This window comes from Pteropus vampyrus, unplaced genomic scaffold, assembly GCF_000151845.1.
Source record: "Pteropus vampyrus isolate Shadow unplaced genomic scaffold, Pvam_2.0 Scaffold348, whole genome shotgun sequence".
Lineage (NCBI taxonomy): Eukaryota > Metazoa > Chordata > Mammalia > Chiroptera > Pteropodidae > Pteropus > Pteropus vampyrus.
In genome coordinates, this window is record NW_011889129.1 from 2451534 (window position 1) to 2477647 (window position 26114).

At 37.2% G+C, this 26114-nt stretch overlaps 1 protein-coding gene across 1 annotated transcript; it reads right to left on the reverse strand.

The window, feature by feature from the left end:
- Window positions 1–751: 751 nt before the first annotated feature.
- On the reverse strand, window positions 752–24617 carry MGEA5 (meningioma expressed antigen 5 (hyaluronidase)). Its single transcript, XM_011378888.2, has 16 exons — window positions 23965–24617; window positions 20881–20932; window positions 20369–20466; window positions 18919–19049; window positions 17572–17743; window positions 15947–16045; window positions 14970–15254; window positions 12750–12908; window positions 11663–12276; window positions 11139–11313; window positions 7931–8016; window positions 6874–6978; window positions 6135–6220; window positions 5657–5849; window positions 3996–4155; window positions 752–2872 (listed from the first exon to the last, which is right to left on the reverse strand). Exons 1-16 carry the CDS (start codon window positions 24161–24163, stop codon window positions 2736–2738), a joined length of 2751 nt encoding a protein of 916 aa, XP_011377190.1. The 5' UTR covers window positions 24164–24617; the 3' UTR covers window positions 752–2735.
- Window positions 24618–26114: the final 1497 nt, after the last annotated feature.

The window sequence follows — 26114 nt, forward strand, 5'->3', positions numbered from 1 at the left end:
TCATTAAAATGACCCGTGGCTCTCTCAGGGTGGCTCCTGCCTACAGTTTTAGTACCTTTCACCCTCTAGTGTCTCCCATTCTCCCAGTCCAAGGAAAGCTTTCGAGAAGAGACTAGATAAAAAATGGAAACCTTTCCAAATCCCCCAACAAAGGTGAGTTTCAGGGTAGCAACCTTTTTTTCCCTAATTAAGGCAAGAAAGCCTGAAGGCTTTCAGCTACAGCTATCTTGTACCCAAACCATCCTCTCCTAGATATGCTTCCTGCTTTAATGACCCTGCAGGTTACTATCCAGATGGCTATCTTCACTGACTGGGTGGATAATGGTACTTGCTAGCAGAGGACTAACTGGCAGATGCATGCTCTGGAGCTTGTAATTCCAAATCAACCCAGGCACACACTTCCGCCTTGGACGCCAATGTCTCATAATTTGAGTTACTCCCCATCTTTCACCATCAGACCAAAGAACCAAGCAAATCGTGTTCCTTATTCTATTTGATGGGAAAACTATTTGCCTTAACTCAGGTTGTAACTGGGAGGATGGCTAAGCCAAAAATCAGCCTTTTACCTTTTGCCTTGCCTTAAGGAAAACCCGAAATTCTTTTACTGGAGATAGGAGTGGGAGAGGGCTACTTTGAAGAACCAGTCCCTAACTTGGAACAACTATAGGGGAATACTTGCTTGTGAAGCATGAAGAGGAGAAAGGGTAGGCAGAAACAGGAAGTAAGTAGGTTTACACAGTACACCACCACATACATTCACTTCAAGTTTTATTTTGCCTCTTGCATGGTCTTCAGATAGTTTTACAGTTCATTTTCTACAGGAACTGAGCTGTGATCTAAACAATCAATGAAATATCATTCCAACCTTAATAAATATTCATAACCATAGAAGATAGCACAGTACTTTATGATCCTAGAGTAATGAAGGTATACGCCTGGACATCTGTTTCAGTTAAGCATCTGTGATCAGAAGACCAGCCAAAGTGATTATTAAAAGCCAAGAAGTCACAAGCAAACTTGCTAAAAATCCTGATTCCATAGGTTGACCCTGAAATCCTCCAGATAAAAATGGTAGAATTGTCCACTAGTCTATGAAATGTACTTAAAACCTAAGTGACATGAAGCCATTTAAAACAATTATCCTGTAGAGACAATCCTTTTACACCTCAGCCCTTGAAAATGCAAACTTGGTTCCTATCAGTAAAAGATACATATGTTAAAAATGAGGTCTTCCTTCCTTCCCTCCCTTCATCTCACCCATTCAGTGCACTCTCCCAGGCCTTGGTTGAAAGTCACTAGATACCACTTGAGACTCTCTCAAAGCCCACACTGATGGAACTCTATGAAATAAAATATATTTTAAGTTTCCTTCTCCTTGCCCTTTTCCTCCTCAGCCCAAAGTTAAACAGCTGATACAAAACTGCAGGGAAGCAAGGTAACAAAATACTGTTAAGAATCTATGAAGTCAGCCAGCCATGATGAAAAAAAATAAATCCTGCAGATATTTGCTAGCCTCATGATCAGAACCCTTAAAAAACACCAAATCTAAATTAAAATACATGAAGCTTTCAGAATCTGTGGTTAAAAGGGGGGGAAAAAAGGGTAACCATTAAATCACTGGTTAGTGTGCTCATTCTTTTAAAAATTAGATACAAACATGCAAGAATAAAAGACTCTAATTTATTAAAACCAGTAGTAACAGGTCTTGAAATTAAAGGACAACTGATCTGAGGGCAAATAGGACCAATCAGTCCCTGAACCCTACTACAGATATCAAAATAAACATTTCACATGCTGACCTGCACTGAGGTTAACTTCTAAAAGTGACTGCACTTGCAACAAATTGAGTCCTATCAAATTAGACTCTTATACCCAAAATGGCCACAGCCTAGAACTAGGTGGGAGGCACTTTAAAAATAATGAAACTAAAAAAAAAAAAAGAAAAGAAAAGAAAAGAAAGAAAATCCATCTTCCACTGATTTACATTATTCAAAGTGCCATCCTGAAATCAAACCCTTGCATTTTTGAAATGAAAAATTACAAAAACAGTAAACACAAAGGTACTCAGATCACAGCTAGTTTATATACAAAAAATTTACAAATTTATCTTTTTTAGGCTTTTGCCACTAACAACTGCACATTTGTCCCTACGAAGCACAACATGCCTGAACCAATTGTCACTACAGGAGACAATTGGCCATGGCTTTACAAAAAGCAGAAAAACTGCCCCAAATTGAAATCATTTATTCAGCTTAAACTATGCCACAACCATCCCGCTTGGAATTTCCATCCTGAAGCCTCTGAAACCCACTTTCTCATCTCTGCCATGTCCCCTCAAAAATGAGACATTTCATTCAATAAGCCTAGGATGACAACAAATAATTTTGAAAACTTTTAGGTGAGAAATGCAACAACACTGGATGCAGAAAACAGTGCTGACTACATTTATTGGAGACGCCCTCCCTATAAGCTCATGTAAGAGGTCTTGGCACCTAACACAAGACCCAAAAAGGAGGCCCACATCTGTTTCTTACAGAATTTGTAGCAATACTATCTTATTCCAACCAGTGAGTAGTCTCTAAGTACGATATGTGAGTTTTACATAGTCTTCTTTGTTTCCAATCCCAATCGGCTGATCTGTTGCCACTCCAGAGGCTGAACTGTATGAAGACCCCAACCACCACCTGCCAGGTGAAGTTAAGAGACTTTCCAACAGTTCATGGTTCCAACAAACATCACAGGCTCCGACCAAGTATAACCACATCCTTTGGAAATCCTTCCATTTTTGCAATTTCAAAACAGCCTAACTTGCTGTAAAATTCCAGAATTCTTTTATCATCTGGTCGCACTTCACAGAAAGCCCCCCGGGAGCCTAGAAATAAAATATCAAAATGTAAGTGTCACTTAATTAGAATTATGGATATGAATTGTGACTAATCTTTAATATTTTCCAAACAGATCCTAGAAGGAGCCTGCGCATGTCAATCCCTAAATCTCATGCTACAATTTTTAAAATGCATGTGAATTCAATCAGCATTAATATCATCAATATTGAATACGACAGTGGTAACTATCTTAAATGATGGACATGTTAACTAACTTGAATGTGATCATTCTTTTGCTATTTCAAATCAAACTATACCTTAAATTTACACAATTCTTAACTGGCAAATAAAACCAAAGTAAAAAAAAAAACAAAAAACCTCAAAGCAAAAAATACCTCTGTTCGATGTTTTAATATAAAGTACTTTTGAGGGGCTCACAGGGCAGAGCCAATTCTAGCCCATGTCATAAGCCAACATAACCATACTATGTTGTACACACTTAAGACAGACCTCACAGTACCCCTTTGCATGATTCAGTTCCAAGCACAACACTGAAAATTACGCTTTCTTCAGTTGTTTAAATTATCCCATGAAGGGACACCACTGATTCAAATGTAAAACTGCAACAATAAAAGCATTCTCATCTATCAACAACCCTCTAAGGCTCAACGAGCTGCCCACTTTTGTACTGTTTTTAGATTTTTAAAAGGAAGAATATGCAAAAGAAACTGTATGTGGCCCTTAAAGCCTAGAATACTTACTATCTGGCTCTTCACAGATAGTTTTCATACCACCAATGTAAAACAAAGTATTTTTGAAAGTTTTCACATAAACTCAAAAAAATTGGCAATTCTGCATTCCTAAATGAAATTTCTCCCTGAAGTTTAATGTTCAACTATCATTTATGAGTCTCCTGGCAAAATAAATATAACCTCATGTTCGCTTATTATTTAACTGGGGCTCAAAATAAGCATCGATGGTATAAAAAAGGCAGCATTTTTCAATGATTAATATACATGCAATTCTTGCACAACTAATAATTCAAAAGTCAAACCATAATGGTGAGGAAGAAAATGTAAATTCACTATAATGAACTTTTCTTTTTATCTTTACATATGGTCCTGTCTCCACCTAACCCAAACACCAGCAACTCTATAAATAAGTACTCACCATTAGCCTTCAGTGAAGACAGGAGGCAAGCCATCATGCTTTTGGCTACGCTTGGGTCAGTTACTTTTTTGTGAATATCCATCTTTATCAGAGAAGGGAAGTTGGCAAGGAAAGTTTCTGGCAACACTTCCTGCTCTTCATGGAAACTCAACATTATTTTCTGTAAAAATTAAAATCTCTTGACTTTCAACAGCTACTTATATATTAACAAATTACAGAACTAAGCAACAGGAAAGGAAAATATTCAATAACTTCCAGTCATTATGATAATTTGCACATGCAGAATTAGCTGATAATTCTAGCTGAAGCATTTTCACTTTTAAAAACTATGTCTAAATATAATGTGGTATCCTGGATTGGGTCCTGGAACAGAAAAAGGACTTTAGTGGAAAATATAGTGAGTAAAGTGTGGAATTTATAGAAATGTACCAAAGTTGGTTTCTTAGACTTGGACAAATGTAAGAAATGTATGAGAGATATACAGGAGCTTTGTATTATTTTTAACTTCTGTAAATCTAAAATTATTCAAAGTAACTTTTTAAAAGTTTGTATGCCTTGCATAAAAATGTAGATGTATTTAACACTGCTGAACTGTAAACTTAAAAAATAGTTAAGATGGTAAATTTTATGTTATGTATTACTTTACCACATTTTAAAAAATTTCTGAATACACACTATGATCATTCTTTATATGTTCCTATGAAGAAAACTGTAACTGTCAGATATGGAACAGCAACACATCAACAGCTGAATCACCAGCATGCTGCAGTCAGTGTCAAGGTAATGCGCCAAGTCAATGAGGCCACTCCAAACCAACTTCTTTATTATTACACAGCCATCTGGCCAGTGACAGAAAGTGAAAAATAATAAAACACTATAGAGAGAATGTTGAGTACACTGGTGTGGGGAAAGGGGTAGAGAATTTCAGAAAAGAGGAGCAACACAGAAGAAAAAAAGACTGTCACAAATAAGAGTCTAAATATATATATATATATGTATGTGTATATACATACATACATACATATGTATATATACATACATATATATGTATATATACATATATATCTCAAAGTATTTATTGAACATAAAAATTATCCTTAAGATGGAACTATTTAAAAATATATATTATAATATATGTATTTATATATATATATACTGATGTACAAACTAAATGAATCAGTCATTAAAAAAATTCACTGACGTTGGGACAGACATAAGTGCTCCTATCAGAAAGCAGACTCTCAGAGCAGCTCACCCTGATTGCCCTTTAATTACAAGGAGAAAGGCATTGCTGAGAAGGAAAGTTAGACTCTTGACAACCAAGCAAATGAGATTTTAATTACCTAAACTTGTCCTGGGTACTCAATGAAGAGACCATAATATCCTTCAGTTTGGTGCTTCAAAAAACAGGTATAGAAAAGAAAGGCTCTTCAATTGTTTAGTGTTTTGACTTGAGGAAGTATTATGACAATGCTTCCAAATAAGAAACTGTTCTAATGCTGAGGGAGCAGTGGAAAATAGCATGCTAAGAATAATCCAAGAATTTTTTTGAAAAAAATTTAGAAAGCATGAGATTTTAAGATGTACCTCCTCACTTTATTTTAATAAGTACTTTACTAAGAAAAAATTACCACAGTATAATTCTAAACCTTTATTATTACCTCTGCCTCAGAAAGTTCTTTGTCACCATTTGGCTTGGTATACTTCTCCTGCATGAAAGGAATCCAGGAAATTTTACATTTTTTAATGAAGGGGGTCACATCTACAGTGCCCAAGGCATAACCACATATGCCATCTTCATCTTCTAGGACAAAGCAATAATCCAGGCTGAGGGAAAGCAGCCCTCCTACTAACCTGCTCAGAAGACAAGAAGCCAGAGTGAGTTTTTAAATTACTAACACAAAACTTCAGACCTCAGTAATGTAAGGCCCAATGCACTTGAATGACAACTTATAAAAACTATATTTGGTGTACAAAAAAGCTGGAAATACACACATTAATACTCAGATTTTATTAAAACTATAAAGTGAGCTTTCTATAAAATTATATTTATTTCCAGTCATCGCCTCCTCTCAATCTAACAAACCTGGCTTTAAAATGTCTACTCCCAAATCCAACAAATCCAAATACTTCACATACTTGTCTCCAATAAGGTCAGGCTGACTTTGAAAAGGTAAACCCACTCCATCGTCATACATTTCTCGGCAAATCTTGTAAACGGAAGCCTGAAAATATGGTCCAGTTAAGCAACGCATCAAGAAAAATGGCAAGAGAATTTAACAACAATGTGACTCATAGACTGGACTTCTAAAACAGAGAGTAACAAAATGTCATAATTATCACTTCTGCTTTGTTAATATTTATTCATTGAGTCACAGCTGTAAAACCAGTAGAAAGCAGCATGGTTATAGGCAGTGAGTAGCAGATGCTAAATTCTGCAAACTATGAGGATATTTAAGTTTCCTATACATCTAAAATGTTCTAAACATACTACTGTCTTTAAACAGGCTTGCTTTTATCTGTAGTTGTCAAAAGCCTGTAGGCACTTCACGACTAAAAATTACAGAATACAAATACATTGGAGAAAAATCAACCAAGGACAACATATCATTTAGACATACTGACTACTTAGTAATTCCAACTCTGAATATATTTTATCTGATTTTTCTAAGGGAGGAATTAAAGAACTTAGCACAAGATTTTAGGAGCCTGAACTCCTTAGGTTCTTCCTTAAATACCCCCACATTCAATGTTTTAGTTAACTTTCTCCATGTAATGTTCATATTTTAAGACACAGAACTGATTCTTTTAACCAGAGAGTTCAAAGAAAGACTGCGTGCACCATAATCATATACCAAGTTGGTAGGTAGACAATTACCTCATCTTTAGGAAAATATGGTCTGATAGTATAAACTTTGGAGGTAGGAGTCAGTGGGGGTGGTTGAAAAAAGAGATCATTTGCCCCATCAATTGGCAGCAAACGCTGTGGGAAGAAAGAAAAAGGAGATGGATTAGTGCTGAGAAAATTTCCATTTCTTTACATGGGTGTGTGCACTGCAGATTACCAACTTAATATTAACTGGCTACTGCAGGCAGACCTAAAGAAGAGGGGTATACTATGCTTTACTAATATAAACACCTCTTTGCTGGGGGAGGGGAGTGCTTCTGAATAGAAATTACCCAAATAGTTTTAGTGGCACATTAATAGGGATTTAGATTTATAGTAAAAAAAAAAAAAAAAAAAAAAAAATTGATTCCAATTATGATAAATCTTTTTTTTAAACCGATCTTAACATAGACCATCTCTCTACTAAAAGATGGCGGAACAGAATGTCAGGAGGAGAGGTTTGGTCTGAAGAGGGTTATCTGTCCAGGAGACACTTTATTCCCAAAGCAATGCGCTTCAGTTTGCTGTGCGCAGCAGAGCACCTGTTGGGGGGAGAAAAGTAGAGCACCTGAAAAGTCCATGAACAAATTCTACCACCACAAAGACTTTCATATTTTGTTCACATTTTCTTTTTTTTCCCACATATAAATTTATAAAATAATTGAGAAAGCATCCAAAATCACTTTCGCCATTCACGTGCACATTCATGCATCTTTTTTGCTCATGGAGTTTCCATTGGCAGACAAGCATGCGCGCATTGTGCATTGCGGGCGCAGATTAAAATGCTGTGCGACCTGCAAAGAAACAATGTGAAGTGTATACCTAAAGCCGCTGCGCTTCGCAGGCGCGGGGGGAATTGGCAGCATCTCCTTCAGAAATTACTGTGAAAGAGGAGGAAAATTTGATTTAAAATCCAGCTATGTAACTAAATTGAATTTGGGACTAGAAAGCCTTCGGCAGACCAATCCTTCCAGCCATCTGATGCGCAACATAAGGTTTCTCACAAAACAAAGAAAATGTCAATTCAGTTGTGAATTCATATTGATACCTGGAACTCTCCTGCTAGACCACCTCTAAAGGCCCAGGGTTCTTGGTCTCCAATTAAGAACTGTGCTGAAGAATGACTACGACACCCTGTTGAGATCAGATCCAAGCGGAGAACGTTACGAGAAAGGGGATTTCCTGGGGTCTCAAACGTCCAACAAACTAACAAACACTGTGGAAATAGCTCTCTAATAATAATAACCGAGGGTTTTCAGGACAAGGCTGTGATAATAATTTTTTAATTCATAATGTAATTTCAATATTGATGTTCCTTCTTCCTCTGATTAATGAATAATCACTGTTAAAAGTTCTACCCTTTCATAGCTGGAAAGTCTCAAGTTTGTCTGGGTCAAGTTTACATATTCCTTAGAAACAGCTATAAAAATCAAGACAGCTGCTTGCTCTTTAGTGAAATTACAGTAACTATAAAGTAAAATGAAAGAAAGATAAGACATTTTATTATCACAGCCCATGAAGGAATTAAACCTGTCTGAAGTCACATTTTACATTTTGAGGAAGGGTACAGGAAAGGGAAAAAGGGGAGAAAAAGGGGTTAATCTTGTCAGAAAACTAAAGCCAGAAGAATAAATAAATTTTTAAATAAGTTGACAGCGAAACACAATGAGCTTTTTTTTCCCCCTTGACGAAAAATCCAAGTTCGGACTTGGCTAATAATAATACCAGTCTGAATCTGAGAACTAAGGAGAGCAGACAGATGCTCCTGATGTGTCCAGCACTAAGACATACTTTTCTTAGAAGTATGACAGTTATCTGGCTCCTCTGACCGTTATAATCTTTATAATCTTTACAGTGCACTGAACATATGCACAGAGTAGCAGAGGTTCTGAAGTCAGCATTAAGGTTCACCACTTAACCAACTTCATAAGCAAATAAAGGTAGCTAACAAGAGGTTCAAGGCAAGTATTCGGAGGCCAAATCAAAATCACCTGCCTAGTCTTCTGACAAGATAAGCAGCGCAATATAGTTCTTTTCCATCTGAAGACAGCATTCTACCTCCTGTTCAAGTTAACAGTCTCATCAGTACAAGGTATATAGTGTGCTAGTCAGACAGTCCCAAAGCAAACCAATTTTTTTGACAATTCAGACCCATTAAGAGATATCCAGGTTTGTCATTGTTTTAGGGGTAGGGGTACTTTTAAAAAAACATAGAATGTAATATTTATAAAATCAACATGAAATAGGGTCAAAATTAGGCTATCAAGAGAACCTGCCCCATTCCATAGCTCAGTGTAAATTTACACTGCAGGGAAAAACTATACCTCTCGAACTTTAAGATCAGCCAATTTCCCCTACCCCCCACTTTGAGACTACAACATAACTAGCACTTCCAACTATTACAATATAAAGCTGCATGTACGAAGAGCTGTGTAAATGAAAACATGGTTAATGCCTCAGTCGCTGCGCAAACGTGACTTCAGTTCATGCCTACTGCCCTTAAATCTACCTGAGCTACCTCACATAGAACCTTTCAATTTAAACTAATTAATCATGACGCGCTGTGAACATCTGCCGCTGTCCATCCAATAGTAGTAGACACTTGTGCTGAGGATTCTCCCATCTGTACACAATGGGGAAGAAGATAATAGAAGTCGTTAGTAATCAAAAGTACTGCATGGCCACATTCTTTAAAGGACTGAATGCCAGCTGGACTGGAGAGAGGAGGAAAACAAAGGGTTCTAATCAGTAACTCCCTGAAATTACTACAAAACCATGAAAATACTCTCTTTGTGGTGAGCTTTTAGTAAAGCTATGTGGATGCCAAGGTGATCATTTAAAACTTCTAAGATGCTCCGACCTTGAGCTTATAAAACAGTCATCTATACAACTGAAGAAAGCCGCCATAATTGCACAATACAGAGGTAAAAGCCTGAGAACAAACAAACTGTATATAATCAAGAATTTAATTTTTAACGATTCTTGAATTAAAAGCTGAATTATCAAATGTTTTAAGTGATACTTTCTCAAGCTCAATAATCCAGATTTCAGGGCAGAAACTTAAGATTTAAATCCTTATAGGGTTAATTATAACCCCCCCAGGCCAGAAGCCTGGAAGGCAATTGTGTCAACCAACATAGAGGCTTTTCCTAAGCCTAAGGGCAGACATCTATCACAGAAAACAGGTACTTGGAGTCTTTTAACAAGAGATCAAAATTCTTCTACCTAGTGTGCTATATATACAAGAACTCGAAGTTCTATATTTCCAAATTAACAAAGACTACTTTTAGCTGCTGATTAGTTCTATCACCAGGAAACTACTGTTTTTTTTAATATATAAAAGCCTAAAGTATATGGACAAAAAGTGAGAGATCTCATTGCTACTACTCCTTAGTTAACCTAAGCTCAGTGTCTCACATCTATTTCACAACCAAGACCATCTAACCCATCATAGTATTTGTGACTACTATGAAAAGTATGACATCAGTTAGCCTTGCTGCCTGCTGTGTGCTGTATGTTAAGTCCATTACATATTCCTTATAGCTGGAATGATAACCTGGAAATGAAATGAGGTCCCTGGAGAAACTTGGCCATGCTGGTGCTTTTTACCAAGTTTGAACATCCCCCCTCCCCCAAAATAAAAAAAATAAACTTTTAAAAGAACATCCTGAAGTCCATTTAATGAACAGAGAGTTTTTAGGGGACTGCAATTTCCATCCCCTGCTAAAACCAATTACTTGGTAGAGAGATAAAAAACCATGTGAATTAATACCAAGTAGCACCAGAATAGCCCACCACTAAAGCTCGCATGCGCACAGGGCTGGGAGGATGGCTTCCTCTTGCCAGGCCCCTTAGGTCATTTCGGCAACTATTCCATTAAACACAGCATTAATGGTATCAAGACACAGCAAGCAGCAGAGAGCTTACACAGTCATAAGTCATAGTGTCTCATCTCCAAATCAGATAAAAGTGGTATACAGGGTCCCGTCCAGGAAGCATTCAGTCAGAACAAGTTAAAGTCAGTACTTTCTAACACATTTTCAGGATATTTATGCTGAATTAGCCCAAGGGAGAAAAATCAATGTGCTCGATGTATTTACTGAGACTTCCACCTCACATGGCTACACCTTTGAAAGGACGCTAGGCAAAGAATTTAAAAAGTTGGCCAATTCCCTACATGTTTTTCTCCCTGTGGGATAATCTGTCTTTTTTAAGGGACAATATATCTGAGAAGAGATTATTCCTGGTGCACCTACCTAACCACTGTACAAAAGATTTCACCATAGACATTATACTCTTGATATCCCAAACATAGGAGTACATGTCATAAAGGATTGTCCTGTTGGCACAATTGGAGAGCCGAGTGAACATTCCCATCACCAGTCCGCACATCTCCTCAAACTTGGCTGCTCGTGACCGCCATTCTTCAATCTATTGAGGACCAACAAAAAGACTCAAAAACTGCAAGCTTAACAAAATAATCTAAAACATAAACTAAGTTGTTTGTTAGCAGATGCCTGCAATTTACCTTTACCTTAATATTAAAGAATCAATAAGCTTAAACTCTTTAACTTTGATCTTCCTTCATTCCTAACTATAAGATCAAACTACGGAATTATATGTACCAGATTCAACAGAATCCACATCTATTTTAAAGAACATACTCTAAGTTGTGATCAATTTTTTGCCAGTTACCAATGTACTCATTTAAGACCTCTTCTATATCATTAGTATGGGGATCCAGTCAGGCTAGAGAAGGAAGTAAATTCATTATACTCACTTTTTCAGAGTCTTTTCCTTTGCAATTGACACTGACAACACTGCTATTTGCTCGAAGCCACTGGAACTCCCGTAACATCTGTGCTCCTTTGGGTCCGTGCTCATAAGGAAGGTAGAAGAGGTCAGCAAGTAACTGCAAATCCTCCAGAGTCACTGGTTCCGCAGTGTACAAAGGCTTTTCATTTGGACCTGGCACAAACTGCTCCTTGTTTGTCTGTTCATCAGTCTGCATAGGGGCGATATCACTAATGCAATCTTCCTGCATAGACATCTCTGGGGATTTTGATTCAGCTATGCTCTCTTTATCAGTGTCCATTGGTTTCAATTCCTCTGCCATTTTAGCTTCGACAATTTCAGTTAGTATTTGATTGTCATTCTTGTGATCTGTTTCTTCTTGTTTTTCCACTACCATATCCATGGGTTCCTCATCTGGCTGTTTCTTTTCTTCTTCCTTGGTCAGAACTGTAGGCTCACCACTCAACGTTGCTCCTTGGCTCATAATGGGCTCCTGGTAAACTGTTGTAACTACGGTGGTGGCATTTAAAGAGGGCGCTGCAACTAGGGGAGTCCCATCAACTACACTTGCTTTAGCTCCGCTGTGTGCAACTTGCCTACCTACAAAAACAAATTGCCACAAAGATAATCAGAATTAGAGAACACTTGAGATCTAGAGAAATGTTTTCTTAGCACATCTGTAACTGGAAACTCAATATGCACTTCCTAATAACATGAGGCATGAGAAAAGTGCAATTTCTCTAAAACCACCATGGAAGTAGAGAAAGAAGAAAGGAAAGAGGAATCAGAAGAAAAGCATTCCTAAACATGCCAACACCTATTATCTTCTTTTCTGAAGATCTAGATTTAAAAACACTTAAATTATTTCAAAAGATATTTTGAAAACAAGTTAGCATTCCATCTATTTAAAAGCTATGTAAGACCAAAAGTAAGATTTTAAAAACATTATTTTTCTCTAAATCCCTAAATTTCATTTTGCTTGGTGGGCTTATGTTAAGCACATCACAAATGTCCTTTACTTTATGACTCACCCATGTGATCCAACCCCCTTACAAAAAATGGCCAAAACTTACTGCTGTACTGGTGAGGTACACCGAACTCCTGCAACCATTCTGTTAAAGCTAACTTCAGAGCCATCTGTGGACTATAAAGCACATCAGTTTCAATATCTTCATCACTGCCTTCATTTTCTAATTTTATTTGGATCGATACAGTACTGTCTTCACTGTCAGCTGCAAAGAGAAAGAGCATGAAAAGTTTTGATAATAAAAGTCTCCTAACAAGTGAAAGGGACAAATGCAAAACACTAATTGTTAACATTCAAGCAGAGAAACAAAGAACTGGAAAAAGAACAAACCTTAAATACAAAAATGCAAACACACCCAAGACCCTTCATTGAACAACTTCACCTAGACTAGTCACCTAATTGCACTGCTAAATGTAAAATCCCAATCGAAATAAAACCCACAAATTTTAGGATCATTGGAAGTGGACATTCCTAAATGTCCACTGAGTACCAATTAATGGGAATGCAAGGTTAAAGGTGCTATACTTTCTATAAAGAAAACATTCCCTGGATTAAAAAAAACTGTGTTGTATACACACAATGGAATTTTATTCAGCCATAAAATGTATGAAGTGGAACATAGACAAGATTATGCTAAGTCAAAGAAGCCAGACACAAAAGCTTATTTTTATATGATTCTATTCTGTATGATTCCATTGATACAAAATATTCAAATGAGATAAATCCATAAAGACAATACAAATTGGTGGTGCCAAGGGCTGGGGGAGTGGGGAATTAGGAGTGACTACTTCACAAGTATGTGGTTTTACTTTGGAGTGATGGAAATGTTTTGGAACTAAAGGTAGTGGTTGCACAACACTGTCAATGTACTAAACGTCATTTGTTCACTTTAAAATGGTTAACTTTATATTATGCGAATTTCACCTCAATAAATTATATAGCTTCAAAAAAAAGAAAAAAAAGAAAACACTTCCTACTCTTTGGGAGCTTATAACTTAACGGGCAAATAATTGTGAAAAAAACAGCACATTAATAAATGCATTTTGAGGAGGAAGAGAAAAAGTGCTTAGAGAGGCAACATATGAGCACAGATAATAAGCATATAATGAAGTTCTAAACCAAGATAGTAGTAGAAAAAAGTTAAGTCTGCAATCTTTAGTTTGGCATTCAAAACCCCCTATTCTTAAGCTTTCTTTCTTAGTTCCCTGCACATGGCCCAGTTTGGCTAACATCTTCTACTCCTTAATGCTCTGCCTTAAAAGAAGTAGTGTCAGGTATACAGAGGGGATTAAGATTGTATCCCTCAATTTGTTTATTGGAGAGAGGGAGGGTAACAATGAATGAGCTTTAAAGGCAAGCATTAATTCAATAAACAGAATTGGAAGCAGGGGTACAAAACTGAGAAAGAATACAATTATACAACTACCACCAAGCATCATGACACTTCAATACCCCCAAAACAGTGTCCAGTGTTTTCACCTCCAGCCTACCGATCCTTTAATCCCCAGCAAACTTTACTCATACTTTGACCCAGTTTAAGCATCCTCTCCTCTATAAAATCATTTCTTACCACCAAATTTGATTATAAATAATCACTCCCTCCTCTGTGTTCCTACGGCAATTTGTAATTATGTCAACTCTTAACATACTACAGTTCCGCTGCCTATATGTTTTACCCAACACCAGACTATGTGTTCTTCAAAAACAGGGAATACTTTATTCTTTGCATCCTTGGTGCCCAAAAAGATGCACTTGCCACACAATAGGTGTTTAAATGTTAATGAATAAACAACTAGCCAGTACACTCTTGCTTGGAAATTAGGAATTTTTCAAAAATAAAAAGTCAGTAGGCCAATGTTTAAAAAATGAGAATGTGTTCCATACATGTAAACTGAACCTAACTGATATATGAAGTAACTCAGATAAGACTATCAAATCATCTAAAATATCCCATTTAATAATATTACCTAAAAACATAAATTGAATCAGAACTCCAGGGATAATGGGATCACTAAGACTAGTCAGTCTAGTATTCAGACTTCAAAGGCTAAATCACATTTTAAAAATAAAGAACTGAAGCCAAGAGGTTACCAAGTAACTTGTCCAAAGCCACTCAGCCCTTCTGTAAGTACATCTCATTCACAGGACTGAACAACACACCTTTAAAAAATTTCTTAAATTGTGATGACAAAGGAATACTTACTTGTCAAAGGCTCTAGTTAACCCCAGCTCTCCTCCCAAGGTCAAGGTCAAGTAGTCTACTTACTCATCACTACATCTTTTCTCACTCCATTCATGTTTGATTTGTACCAGGTGGCAAGTGTGTGGATAGCAACAAAGTTGGCTTCAAATTCACAATTTGGATTAGTCAGGACTCCTTTTAATCGTGGGATGAGTTCTGTGGATCTTCCTTTGTATGGACCCAGAAATAGTCTCTTCTGATCATAATCATTAGCATGAATGTTATCCCAGATTACTGGAGCTCTCTTGATAATCTTAGAAACCTCTTCAATGGATTCTACTGGAATTTCTTTAGAAACAACTTTGGGACCTAAAATAAATGACCACTTTTTGTTAAAAGACCCTCACATGTGGTTCTTCAAAATATAATGCATATAATTTTTTGTTTTCCTTGTTATATGTACTTTCTAACCATTTTTATTTTTAAAATGGCATACCAACATGTCTTTTTACTCAGTTTTAGTCACCATTCCTCCAATATTTCCTTCGATCACTTTTCTAGAAATGGAATTAGTAGTCAAAAGATTTGGGCAAACTTCCTCAAAGTGATATGTTAATAAACAAATTTTCATGTAAACAATTTTTTTCCATTATAATACAGTATATTCTTAATTAGACAAACCCCAATTAACCTAAACTCTGGAAGGGTTTCTGCCCTTAATTCTTAGAATAAAAGCTAATACAGCTTGTTGATTACTAGCTGTCAATCTACATGACAGCTTTCATTTTATAAAATAGAACAGTCTCCTAGGGCTAGGATGAATCAATATCTTTTAGCCCCGTTCCCTACAGAGTTATTCTTTATCAATAAAGGATACTGAGGTTCACTAGAGAACCTAAAAGATTTTTAATATTAAGTGAAGAATGTATACTTTGTAAAAGAAAGAAAATTTTAATAACAAAGTTTTCTAGTTAAGGCTCAGTTTTTAAAAGGTATCCAATTAACTAGAACCAATTTCTCTAGGTCTTAAAGTTTCACTATATAAATCTTAAAAGACTTACCTGTCCAAAGCACCTCAATTCCAGGTAGAAGCTTTTCACCAACAGTCCTTAAATAAGGAGACTGAGACACATTTGGATAACAGAAAGTGCCACAATATTCTGAATGTTGGGGGGAACATAAGTAGATTAGTCAGGAGTGAAATGGTCATAAGATTTGGAATAGGGAAAGACAAATCTACCAATTCTAAATTCTTTTCATCCAAATAATAAAAGGTCTCTATGTCATACCCCAAAAGGAAGTACACTCAAGTGGGAAGTTCATTTAAGAATCATTTCATTAAAAAAAAGTCAATTCATAAACTGATATTCTTCCTCCAAGAGTAGTACAGATCAATCCTTATGATCACTAGAAACAGAAGTTTACTAAAGAAACAATTAGGAAAAAAAAGAAATAATTAGAATTTTTAGCATTTTCTACATAATTCTGAACTGCTTACATTTCTAAATTACAATCAGAGGCCTGATAGATTGATAATATCATTAACAAAGAATGCAACATTATGCTCATGACTATTAGTACTCAACTGCAGCTAAATTACAATTGATTGTGAATTAAGTAATCCTCAGTATAATCTCTTATTACAAGCTGTATTTTAAAAGACAACTAAAAGAGACTAAAACATTTCAATGGAATGAACTAGGGAAGGAAAGGGGTGGGGGGATGAAGGGGAACTATTAAGCTTTCTATGCTGACTTCTGAAAGTAAGAGCCCAGTTGGGAGTTAGGGGAGCAATAAAGGATTCAGAGATGCAGGGGCAGAAATAAGAAACAAGGAGGAGGAAGTGAGAAGTGACTAAGTTAAAAGCTATGTAAACTTGCTTTTTTCTATTTTTAATTTTGATAATTCTATCCCTCCTTTAATCCTGAAAATGTAATGTTCATATATAGTAGTCCTCCCTTGTCTGCTGGGGGATATGTTCCAAGACCTCCCCACAGATAGTACCAAACCCTATTTATACTATGTTTTTTCCTATACATACATACCTAAAGTTTAATTTATAAATTAGGCACAGTAAGAGGCTAATAATAACAATTATGACAACATACTGTAATAAATGCGAATGTGGGCTCTTTCATAATATCTTACTTATTGTACTTTACTCACCTTTTTACTTCAAAGAAGCACTTTACAGCTTCTCTTTTGTATAGCTGAACCACCAGCATCACTACTCTTGTACTTGGGACCACTACTAACTAAAGTAAGGATTATCTGAACACAAGCACTACAATACCACAACAGTCAAGCTGATAACCAGACAGCTAAGTGATTAACACTTAGCTGTCTGGTTATCAGCTTGACTGTTGTGGTATATTTTCCAACTGTGGTTGACCACAGGTACCTGAGACCACATAAATAAAACCATGGGATTGGCGGGAGTGGAGGAGGGAGAACTACTGTACTTGCAGTACTAAAAAAAATACATAAAATCTTTTCCCTATTTAGTTGTAATTTATTAGTCCCTAAAATTTCTCCAATTTAAGATCTTGAAAAATGTCTTCTAGAAAAAGAATTCCTACCTTTATACACCAAAGGGAGAGGGGATAGCACAATCAAGCCCATACATGGCCCTTTAAACATTAAATATTTCAAGACTAGTTAAATATAAAACTATTATATACAATACCTGTGGGACAGAAGAGGAAAGTTTCTGGCTCTCCTAGGTACTGATAAATTTCATTTGTGATGGAGACCTGGGCATGAGCAAACGAACTGAATACCTCTTTGTCTGCTGCACACATATTATGGTCAATATCATCAAAAAGCAAGGCAAATGACCTGCATCCAAACTGAGAAACCTAGGAAAAGAAAAAAACAAAAGGCTTTCTCCTTACCTTAGAGTAAAAAATACAGGATTCCAAATATTAAAAGTATACAATAGTTATACTTAAAAGTCAAATATCTTCCTTTAGTAAAATGTTCAAAGCCAAACCTACTGTTTTTACATTTTCTATGTTGAACAGCTAGACAATCAGGGGACCCATTTTTCATTTGGGTTTGAATGCAATATGCCAGTATGTTTCAACTAAGCTTTTACAATGTGGCCTATCCTTCTACCACTTTAGCTGCTAACTATAGAAGACCAAACTGTCAGAAAAACACAAAAACATGAATAAGTAAAACAAGATATAGACATACTGATCCTAATTAATCCCTTTGCACATAAACCTAACTAGGCCATAAATCAGAAATAGCATTTGATCAAATAGGGAAATAACCTCTTAAAAGTTTATTAATGGAAATTTACCTTAAACTTTTTACCAATTATTTTAATGCCGCTAATATAAACTTTTGCCTAAAGAAATATATATTTATAAGCCAGCAAACATATATATATATATATATATATGTGTGTGTGTGTGTGTGTGTGTGTGTGTATATATATATATATATATCAACATACTTTACAAAAGAAGTTTTACAGCTTTTATGCTTAGTAGAATTTAGATTTCAATCAGGTTCAGTTCACATATTTATCTAATCTATTTTTCTTCTCATCTTGGGAAACTAATCATTTCCAGACCAAATTATATCTCTTGTCTCTATAACTGAAAGAAATAATGTCTAATAGGTAAAATCTTCTGTTTCTATAACCTCAGTCACAAATTCAGTCAAGGACCCAATAATATAGTTTCTCAAAATGTGGTTATGAACCACTTGGATTTTGAGATAAGTCCCCACCCCAAGTCATTAAAGAATCTGAGAATAAAGACTATTAGTATTCTTTTAAGCATCATTTCTAAGCACTCTTTTAAGGCAATTCTTATGCAAAAGTTTGAGAAGCACTGGTACCTACAATAAAACTCTTTCAACTCACTTCAGAAAATATCCCTCTATCAAAAGCATTAAAGTAAAAATTTTGTACGGAAACAAAAAGTATGAATTTGGTTTCCTTTTAATATCGTAAAAGTAACTGAAAACTTAGTTTCAAGTACTGATTTAGAAAACTATAATGAAAAAGTAAGGAAGTTACCTGGTCCAGTTTGCGTTTCAATGTAGAAACTTCCTTGGGATTAGAAAAGGTAATATCCAATCCAGGTGAGATAGCATAGATGAACTCTATCTCATATTCCCGTGCAGCAGAGATGAGAGTCATAAGTTGTTCTAAGGAACAGAGTCCATGTTTTTTAGAAAGCAGCACATAAAACTAAAAGAACCTTCACCTTTCAACTGAAGAGGTCATTTTCTCCAATTCAATGAGTCAAGAAAGGAAGTCCCTTAAATTTCACAAATTGGCATGTTCAATGTGACAATAAAATGAAAAACGTTTTCTTAAAAACTGGGGTTAAGTGATGATGGCCTTAACAATCTGACCCCTCATCTTTGTAACTACAGGAAAAATATTTATTACAGATTTTAAGTTTTTAAAATGTGACAGTTTTCCTAAATAAATTGAAATACTACTCCGTATCTTTAAATAAGTTTCCGTGGTAACTCAAAATAGACATTTGACTGTATTTTGATTATAGATCACATGAAATTTCATTACCAGCATCTCCAGAAAATAATTACACTGAAGACACACTTAAGTTATATATAGTAAGCTACAACACGCAATGAAAATAGGATTAAGTTTTAATTGCTTCTTTATAATTTAAAACTGTCTTCAGTGCCTTGGCTGAACTCTATAACCAAACATCTTTTAACTTAATGTGTATACCACTTAACTCCCAGTATGAAAATGTTTTCTCATTCACGCAAAGAAAAGCACCACCTGTCTAATTTACAAGGTGGTTTTGTGAAGTACGAGACTATATTTGTGAATTTTATATAACTAACATAAGAATATACATAGCAAGGATAGTTTGTGGTGGATTTTTCACTTCAGACCTGGACTAGGGTGAGGTCTTTATTCTAAAAAAAAAGACAAGATCAGTAATAGTAATCAAATGGTCAAGACCAAACCATACTTGAGACTAAAGCAAAAGGATCAGTAATACTGATCCTGTCTTTAAAATTTTGGTATTTTGTTCATGGATTTTTTTGCATTAACTTTTTTTCTTAAAACTGCATAAAATATTATTTATCCTGATTACCGATTTTTTGGGGGAGTCCCATAAAATCTGTGCCTCATTTGGCTTGGCCTAGCCAGCCCTGCTTCAGCACCTCTTTGTCCAGTGGCTCACTGTTTAGTCCAGTGGCAGAGGTTAAAAAGTACTATTTATATATTTTGAAAAAAATACAATTTATGACCACAAAACAGGTGAAGTCAAACTGGCATCCCCAGAATCATACTATGGCTATGCAGTTAGAACTACTGTTTCAATCTGCACTAACTCATGAAGAGTTAGTTACCAGATAAAAGAAAAGGAAACTGTCTACAAAGTAAAAATAAAATACCTAATAAAACTTTGGTACATCTATATTTAAAATATAGCTGTTTCTACATATTTTAATTTATGGATTAAAAGGAAAAAGATTACCAGCTTCCTCCACTGAATACATCTCTCGCCAAAACATCCTATGTTTGTAGTCATCTTTTGGGGCATACAAGTATGTATTTAATTCCCATTTCTGGAGCCTTAAGGGGAAAGAAAATTACACATGTATAAACAGGCAACATGTATAGGCTATAAATATCGATATTTTTCCTTTTCTTGGAGCATCTCCATCTCTCAAAAAGCTAATAATATTCTAGGGCAGTAGCTTTGAATCTTTTTGTAATCCAGTGGAACTGTAAAACATATTACAAGGAATGTCGAAATATTAAATAGTCTTAACTAAAAACACAACAGCTCTGGGTGAGGCAGATGAAACCCCAAACCTATTCAGCTTCCCCAGGAAAGTTTGAGAACCACTGGCCTAAGTGAAGAAGAAGTAAAAGACCAACTTCTGCAATGAGAAATCATTAAACTGCACCTGACCCATTCAGTTAGCATTTTTTCAAACAAAAGAAATCAATGGTTTAAAACTGCTTTATATAATAAAAATTTACCTTCTAAAAAGTTCTTTTCTCTGTTCCATAACCCAAGGTCTTCCATAAAATCCTAGATTCAAAATAATAATGAAATTATTTTCAAGTTTTAAAATATGTTAAACTCTTTATTGAGAAAAGCAGGTTATGAAACATACAATACAATCTCATTTTGTAAAAAAATGTGTATGATATACCAAAATCTGAAGAAAATTTAGTAAAACATTAAGGTGTGTTTGGGTGGTGACATTATAAGGTGATTTTTATTCTCTTTTTGCTTAAAATTTCTGATTTTTTCTACCATGAACACATTACTTATATGATAAAGTTATTTAAAAACAGCTAAACAACATGTCTTTACACTGCCAAAAAAGACCTCATATATTTAAATCCAACTTTTTAAGATTATCTCAATCATATAATGGAGGAAGTGGAAGGAAAGTAATCCAAAACTGCTAATAACAACAATTACTACCTAGGAGGGGAGTTAAACTGCTTTTAAAGGAAGGAGGGGAGATAAACAAGTAAGGTTAGGAAAAAAATCAAGAACAGAATTAAAAGAATCCGATTGACCTAATTTTATAATCACTTTTTTAAAAAAGTTCCTGATATTATAAAAGGGACCCAAAAAAATGCCTTCAACTACATTCACAAAAAATTCAGCAGTGGAACTGACCCAAACAGGAAACTCTCAAGCAATCTCAATTCTAGAGCAAAGGTTTTAACAACAGAAAATTCAAGAACGTAACTTGTTCCAGAGTGTCCCAGGTAGGGGCAAAGCACAACCAATGCACATTTCAGGTAATAAACCTGCAGACTGATGACTTATGTAGTGATCTAAGCCCCAAACTGGTATTTGGAGCTCAGTGTTGTGCTAATCACATACCTTACAGCTTGCCCAACCTTTATTTTCTACTTCTCCATCTAATCATCTTCAAGAAATAAGGGAATCTTTCCCCAGAAAGTACCATGAAGACAGTTAAAATCGCATTTTGAATACAAAACACTCTTTTACACACACACACTGTCTACATACCTGAGACAAACCTAAAACCAAAATTTCTGAAATGTATTAAGCTCCAATCTCTAGACAGAATGGTTACTCTGCACCACAAACAAGGTCAGTAACAGACCAAAGAAAAATTCATTGCATAACCGCATATAAAACTATAACATTTTCAATCTTGAGAATTAAACATTAACCTCTTACAGGGAATCACCCTCTAAACATTAACTTTAAAATATTAAGGTAAATTTTATACAAGTATTTATAGCTTTCCTATAAATTTCCTATAAATTTCCTCAGAATTACCACTTTTCTTTTAAAGAAGTAGGCATTAAACACCCCTTTAGAGTTACTTCAATATAAAAAATAAACATTTTTCAAGAGTGTAAAGTTTTAATCTTTGGAAACCCTAACTTTGCTCTTTGAGAGTCAGGTACATGGTTTTGGTTATTTGGCACCACAAAGAGGAAGCAGTGCTGTTACACATGATTATAATCAACAAAGGTTTGTTAGGCAAAGAAAAAAAAAGGTATCCTGTCAATACCTACAGTATTTCTATCCTCACTTATTTTAGGGAATGGTGCCAACTTAGAAATACAAAAAAAAATTAGGTGCTTAGTCACCAAGAAAATACGCAAGGGAATGGGAGAGGGGGGCAACTCGATAGAGTTCTCTCTCAATACTATTCTGAAAAACAAACCAACTTATTTAAACTATGAGCTTTTTTCTCCATAATTACTGAAGGTGTAAAGGACTTGCAAGTTTCCTTATGTCTCATTCTAGCTCTAAAATTTCTGTATCCTTCAGCACTCCTTCCCCACTCTCCACCAAGATCTCAGATGACAAAATAGATTTTTTCTCTAGAATCTCCCTGCACTCAAACAAGCCCAATAAGTTATCGACAGATAAATTACACAAAGTAATCATGTTTTCATAAACTTTGACTCCGAATACAAAAGTAGTTTTCCATTCTATCTTCCCTCAAATTCTGCAAGACAAATGACTCTGATGTACTGTTTTCAGTACTCCTTACTGAAAATTAGTCTGTTTGCCCCTACAATTAAAAACTTTACCTAAAATACAGTAACCATAACTCATCTTTCAAATGAATACTCTGCTGACAACACTGGAAAAGTTGAAGCACTCAACCAAGAGGGCGATCCTTCTTTCCTTTTCTCTACCTCTTTGGGTTTTTATAACAATTTTTATAGTTATTCCTATGCACACCATTACACACAGGAGAATAAAGCAGACACCTAAATACTTCAGAAAATTCGAATATATGCTGTACTCGAGGAAAGAGCAATAATGTAACTAATTCATGCTTCCACAGAATGCACGGCCAATTATTTGTACATTATAAACTGTTACACAGTCTGGTCATTTTCCCCAACTACCGAAAAAGTTCTTCATTTCTTTTAAATGATAATGAGAATACAGAGGGTGAGAAGGGCATTTTTAAACCTCTTCTGCAGTCAATTAAAATTCCGTATCTCAGACATTAAAGATTCGCCCTTCAGGGGCAAAGCACAGCAGAGAGTAAAAGGCAATTTTCTGGGCTGCAAACGAATCTTCAATGGGTAGTGGGTGGTAACTGGCCAGCAAAAAAATTCTTAGCAAAAAGGAATTTGTAAAACTAAAGGCCTACTGTGCTTCTCTTCAATCCAGGAGTACAAACACCTCTGTCTGGGTTATCTTTTTTCCAAACGGTGGAGACAGCAGCACTATACATTTTTTCATTTGAATGCACCACCCTAGGGAGTAAGATCGCGAGATACAACCAAGTATATAACTCAGAGCCTAGAAGGCTCCTTACGAACGCCTCCGCAGGAGCACGCCTGGCTCGGATCCCACAGCGGGTGGGGTCAGGCTTGTTAATTGCTATAGAATTCGACGCCATTTAAGAACGTGAGGGGAGACCTGCCCACCCCGTCTCCTCTCCCCTCGTGTGAGCAGGGTCAGATTTCAGATCCAAGGGAGTAACACCCTTTTAGAGCACCCTAAAACACCGCCACCATCACCCACGAGAAGAAACGTGTTAGTACTGGGGCGAGGCGAGAGGGAGGACGTGCTTGCCCAGCCCGCGCCAAAGCGCTCACCTTCCACCACGCCACACAGGAACTTCCGAGTCCCTCCTGCCGCTCCTGCCACTGCTGCTCCCCCGGCCCCGGTCGGGTTGTCTTCACCAGGAGCCTGAGCTGCCGGCGGCTCCAATGATGCACCAGCGGAGGCGGCAGGGTTGGCGCTGAGCTCGCTCTCCCGCTCCTCCAGGGCCGCCTGGCTCTCCTTCTGCACCATCCTCCTGCCTCCGGCCGCCGCCACCTCTGCGGGTCCTCCTCGGCCTCCGTCCGTTGGGCCCCAGGCCCGGAGCCCTGCAGAGGGCCTCCGCACCAAGCGCGCGCCCCTACGGCTCCTTCCCTTCCCCCTCTGCCCTTCCCCCTCCCTCTCCGCAGGGACCTGAATGCCCGGATGAGAAGGGCGGTGGCACCGGAGCGAGCCCTTTGTCAGCCGCTGCCTCAGCCTAAGCTGGGGAGCCGGAAGCCTAAGCCAAAAATGAAGCTGCAAGCTCCCGTTCCCTGGAGGCAGATGGCCAAAGCTTCTTTACTCGTACTCAGTTAGCCTCTGTTGCCCTCCCAACAACCTTAGTTCTTTCAATGTTTCCTCCACGAAACCCCTACGTCTCCTCTGCAGCTGCCTCTACCGCCCGCTTCCTGTTTATCCGCACTGCGCTTGCGCCGGAGACTGGCTCAGACCGGTCCGCTTAGCCCGGCTCCCCCTCCTTCTTTTGGGCCAGCCTATTGAGCTCATTCAGTAGGGGGAAGTAGAACAAAGGAGACGCCAAAATGGAGTGTAATGAAGGCAGTAGGATGCACCATTTATGCTCGCCACCCTCTAGAACGAGCCAGGCGCCCTGGGACAAACCATTACCCGACCAGAAGAAGGGGGACTATGGGAGGAGGCTGCAGCCGAATAGGGATAAGTGGGGGAGGGAGGGTGAAAAAGAAAGGCGTTTACTCTCTCAATGCGCAGGCGCGGAAACGAACCCTCTAGTTCTTAAAGACATAGAAAGGAACTAACTTATTTCTACTGAGATTCTTCTAACAGCTCGTCTCATTACGTCAGCCTGATCCAGGCTCGTTTCTGTGGAGATAACACTCCAAGGAGCTCAGCTCACCCCTGTGTCTTGAATCATTTCTCCCTACATCCAGGTTGGCTCTAACGCCTTTAAAAAATTCTATCTTTAGTTCCTTCCATTATTCAGCAGACACCTATTGAACTTGCCTCATGCTGGGCTCTTGGGCCACTGTGAGCTCACAGTATAGGTAGCGACAAGTAAGTACACGCACAATCCCCATACGGTGTACCTAAGTGTTGGGAGAGCTCAGTGGAGGGAGTGATTTAATCCTCTTTTGGGGAGAGGTAGTGGCCATAAATGGTTTCACTTTTGAGCTGCATCTTAAAGGATAAGTGGAAGTTAACCAGACTGAGTAGTGGGGAAGGAAAGAGCTCTCTAGGCAAGTGGAACAGAGTACAAATGTAAGGAGGGGTGAAACGGCCTGATTTGTTTTGGTAACGGGGAGCGTAAAGTGTGTGCAAGGGAGAAGTGGGTCTCAGCATAAACATTCCCTTGGGGAAGACTTCCCTGAACCCTAGATGGACTTGGATCCCTTTGCTATATGTTCTCAGAGCTCTCTCTAGTCCTGTCATAATGCACTTTGCATTGATGTTGAAAGATCCGTCTCAACTTGTGAGGTATAAATGTGAAATAAGCATCTCAGTCTCATTCTGATTATTAAGACTTAGTATTGTTCTTCTTACACCTCGGTTTCATATTCAGCTCCTCCAGTGGTAGCCCGACTTGTAGCTCCAGGGACTCTCACAGTCCCTCTTCTTTTTAGTCCTGAAGTGTTGAGATCCGGGTTAAGGACGAGCATTTTCTTAGGGAACTTCCTTTGATGACAGTTGAAGGTCATAAGCAACTTCACTGGAAACTTTGATCCCTTATGGGATTTGAGGGCTGTCATTGCAACTCACCCCAAGCCTTAGTCTCATGACACTTTCCTCTTTGCCTCACATTTCACACTGTGGAATCTGCTAATAAGTCAGCAGCTACAATTTCATCTACATTCCATCATCCAGACTGTACGGTCAGTGGCTCGGGTAAGATCTACCTTCCATGTCTGTACTTTACACACTCAAAAGGCACTTCTTGCCACACACTCTCTCCATACTACACCTACAACAGGAA

Coding starts and splice junctions, on each gene's coding strand:
- MGEA5 (XM_011378888.2), bottom strand. CDS start 24,163: ATGGTGCAGAAGGAGAGCCAGGCGGCCCTGGAGGAGCGGGAGAGCGAG. Junction 16,046..17,571: donor TTTCCTCTTCTGTCCCACAG/GTATTGTATATA, acceptor CCCAACATTCAG/AATATTGTGGCACTTTCTGT. Junction 11,314..11,662: donor AAGGAAAAGACTCTGAAAAA/GTGAGTATAATG, acceptor GGTCCTCAATAG/ATTGAAGAATGGCGGTCACG.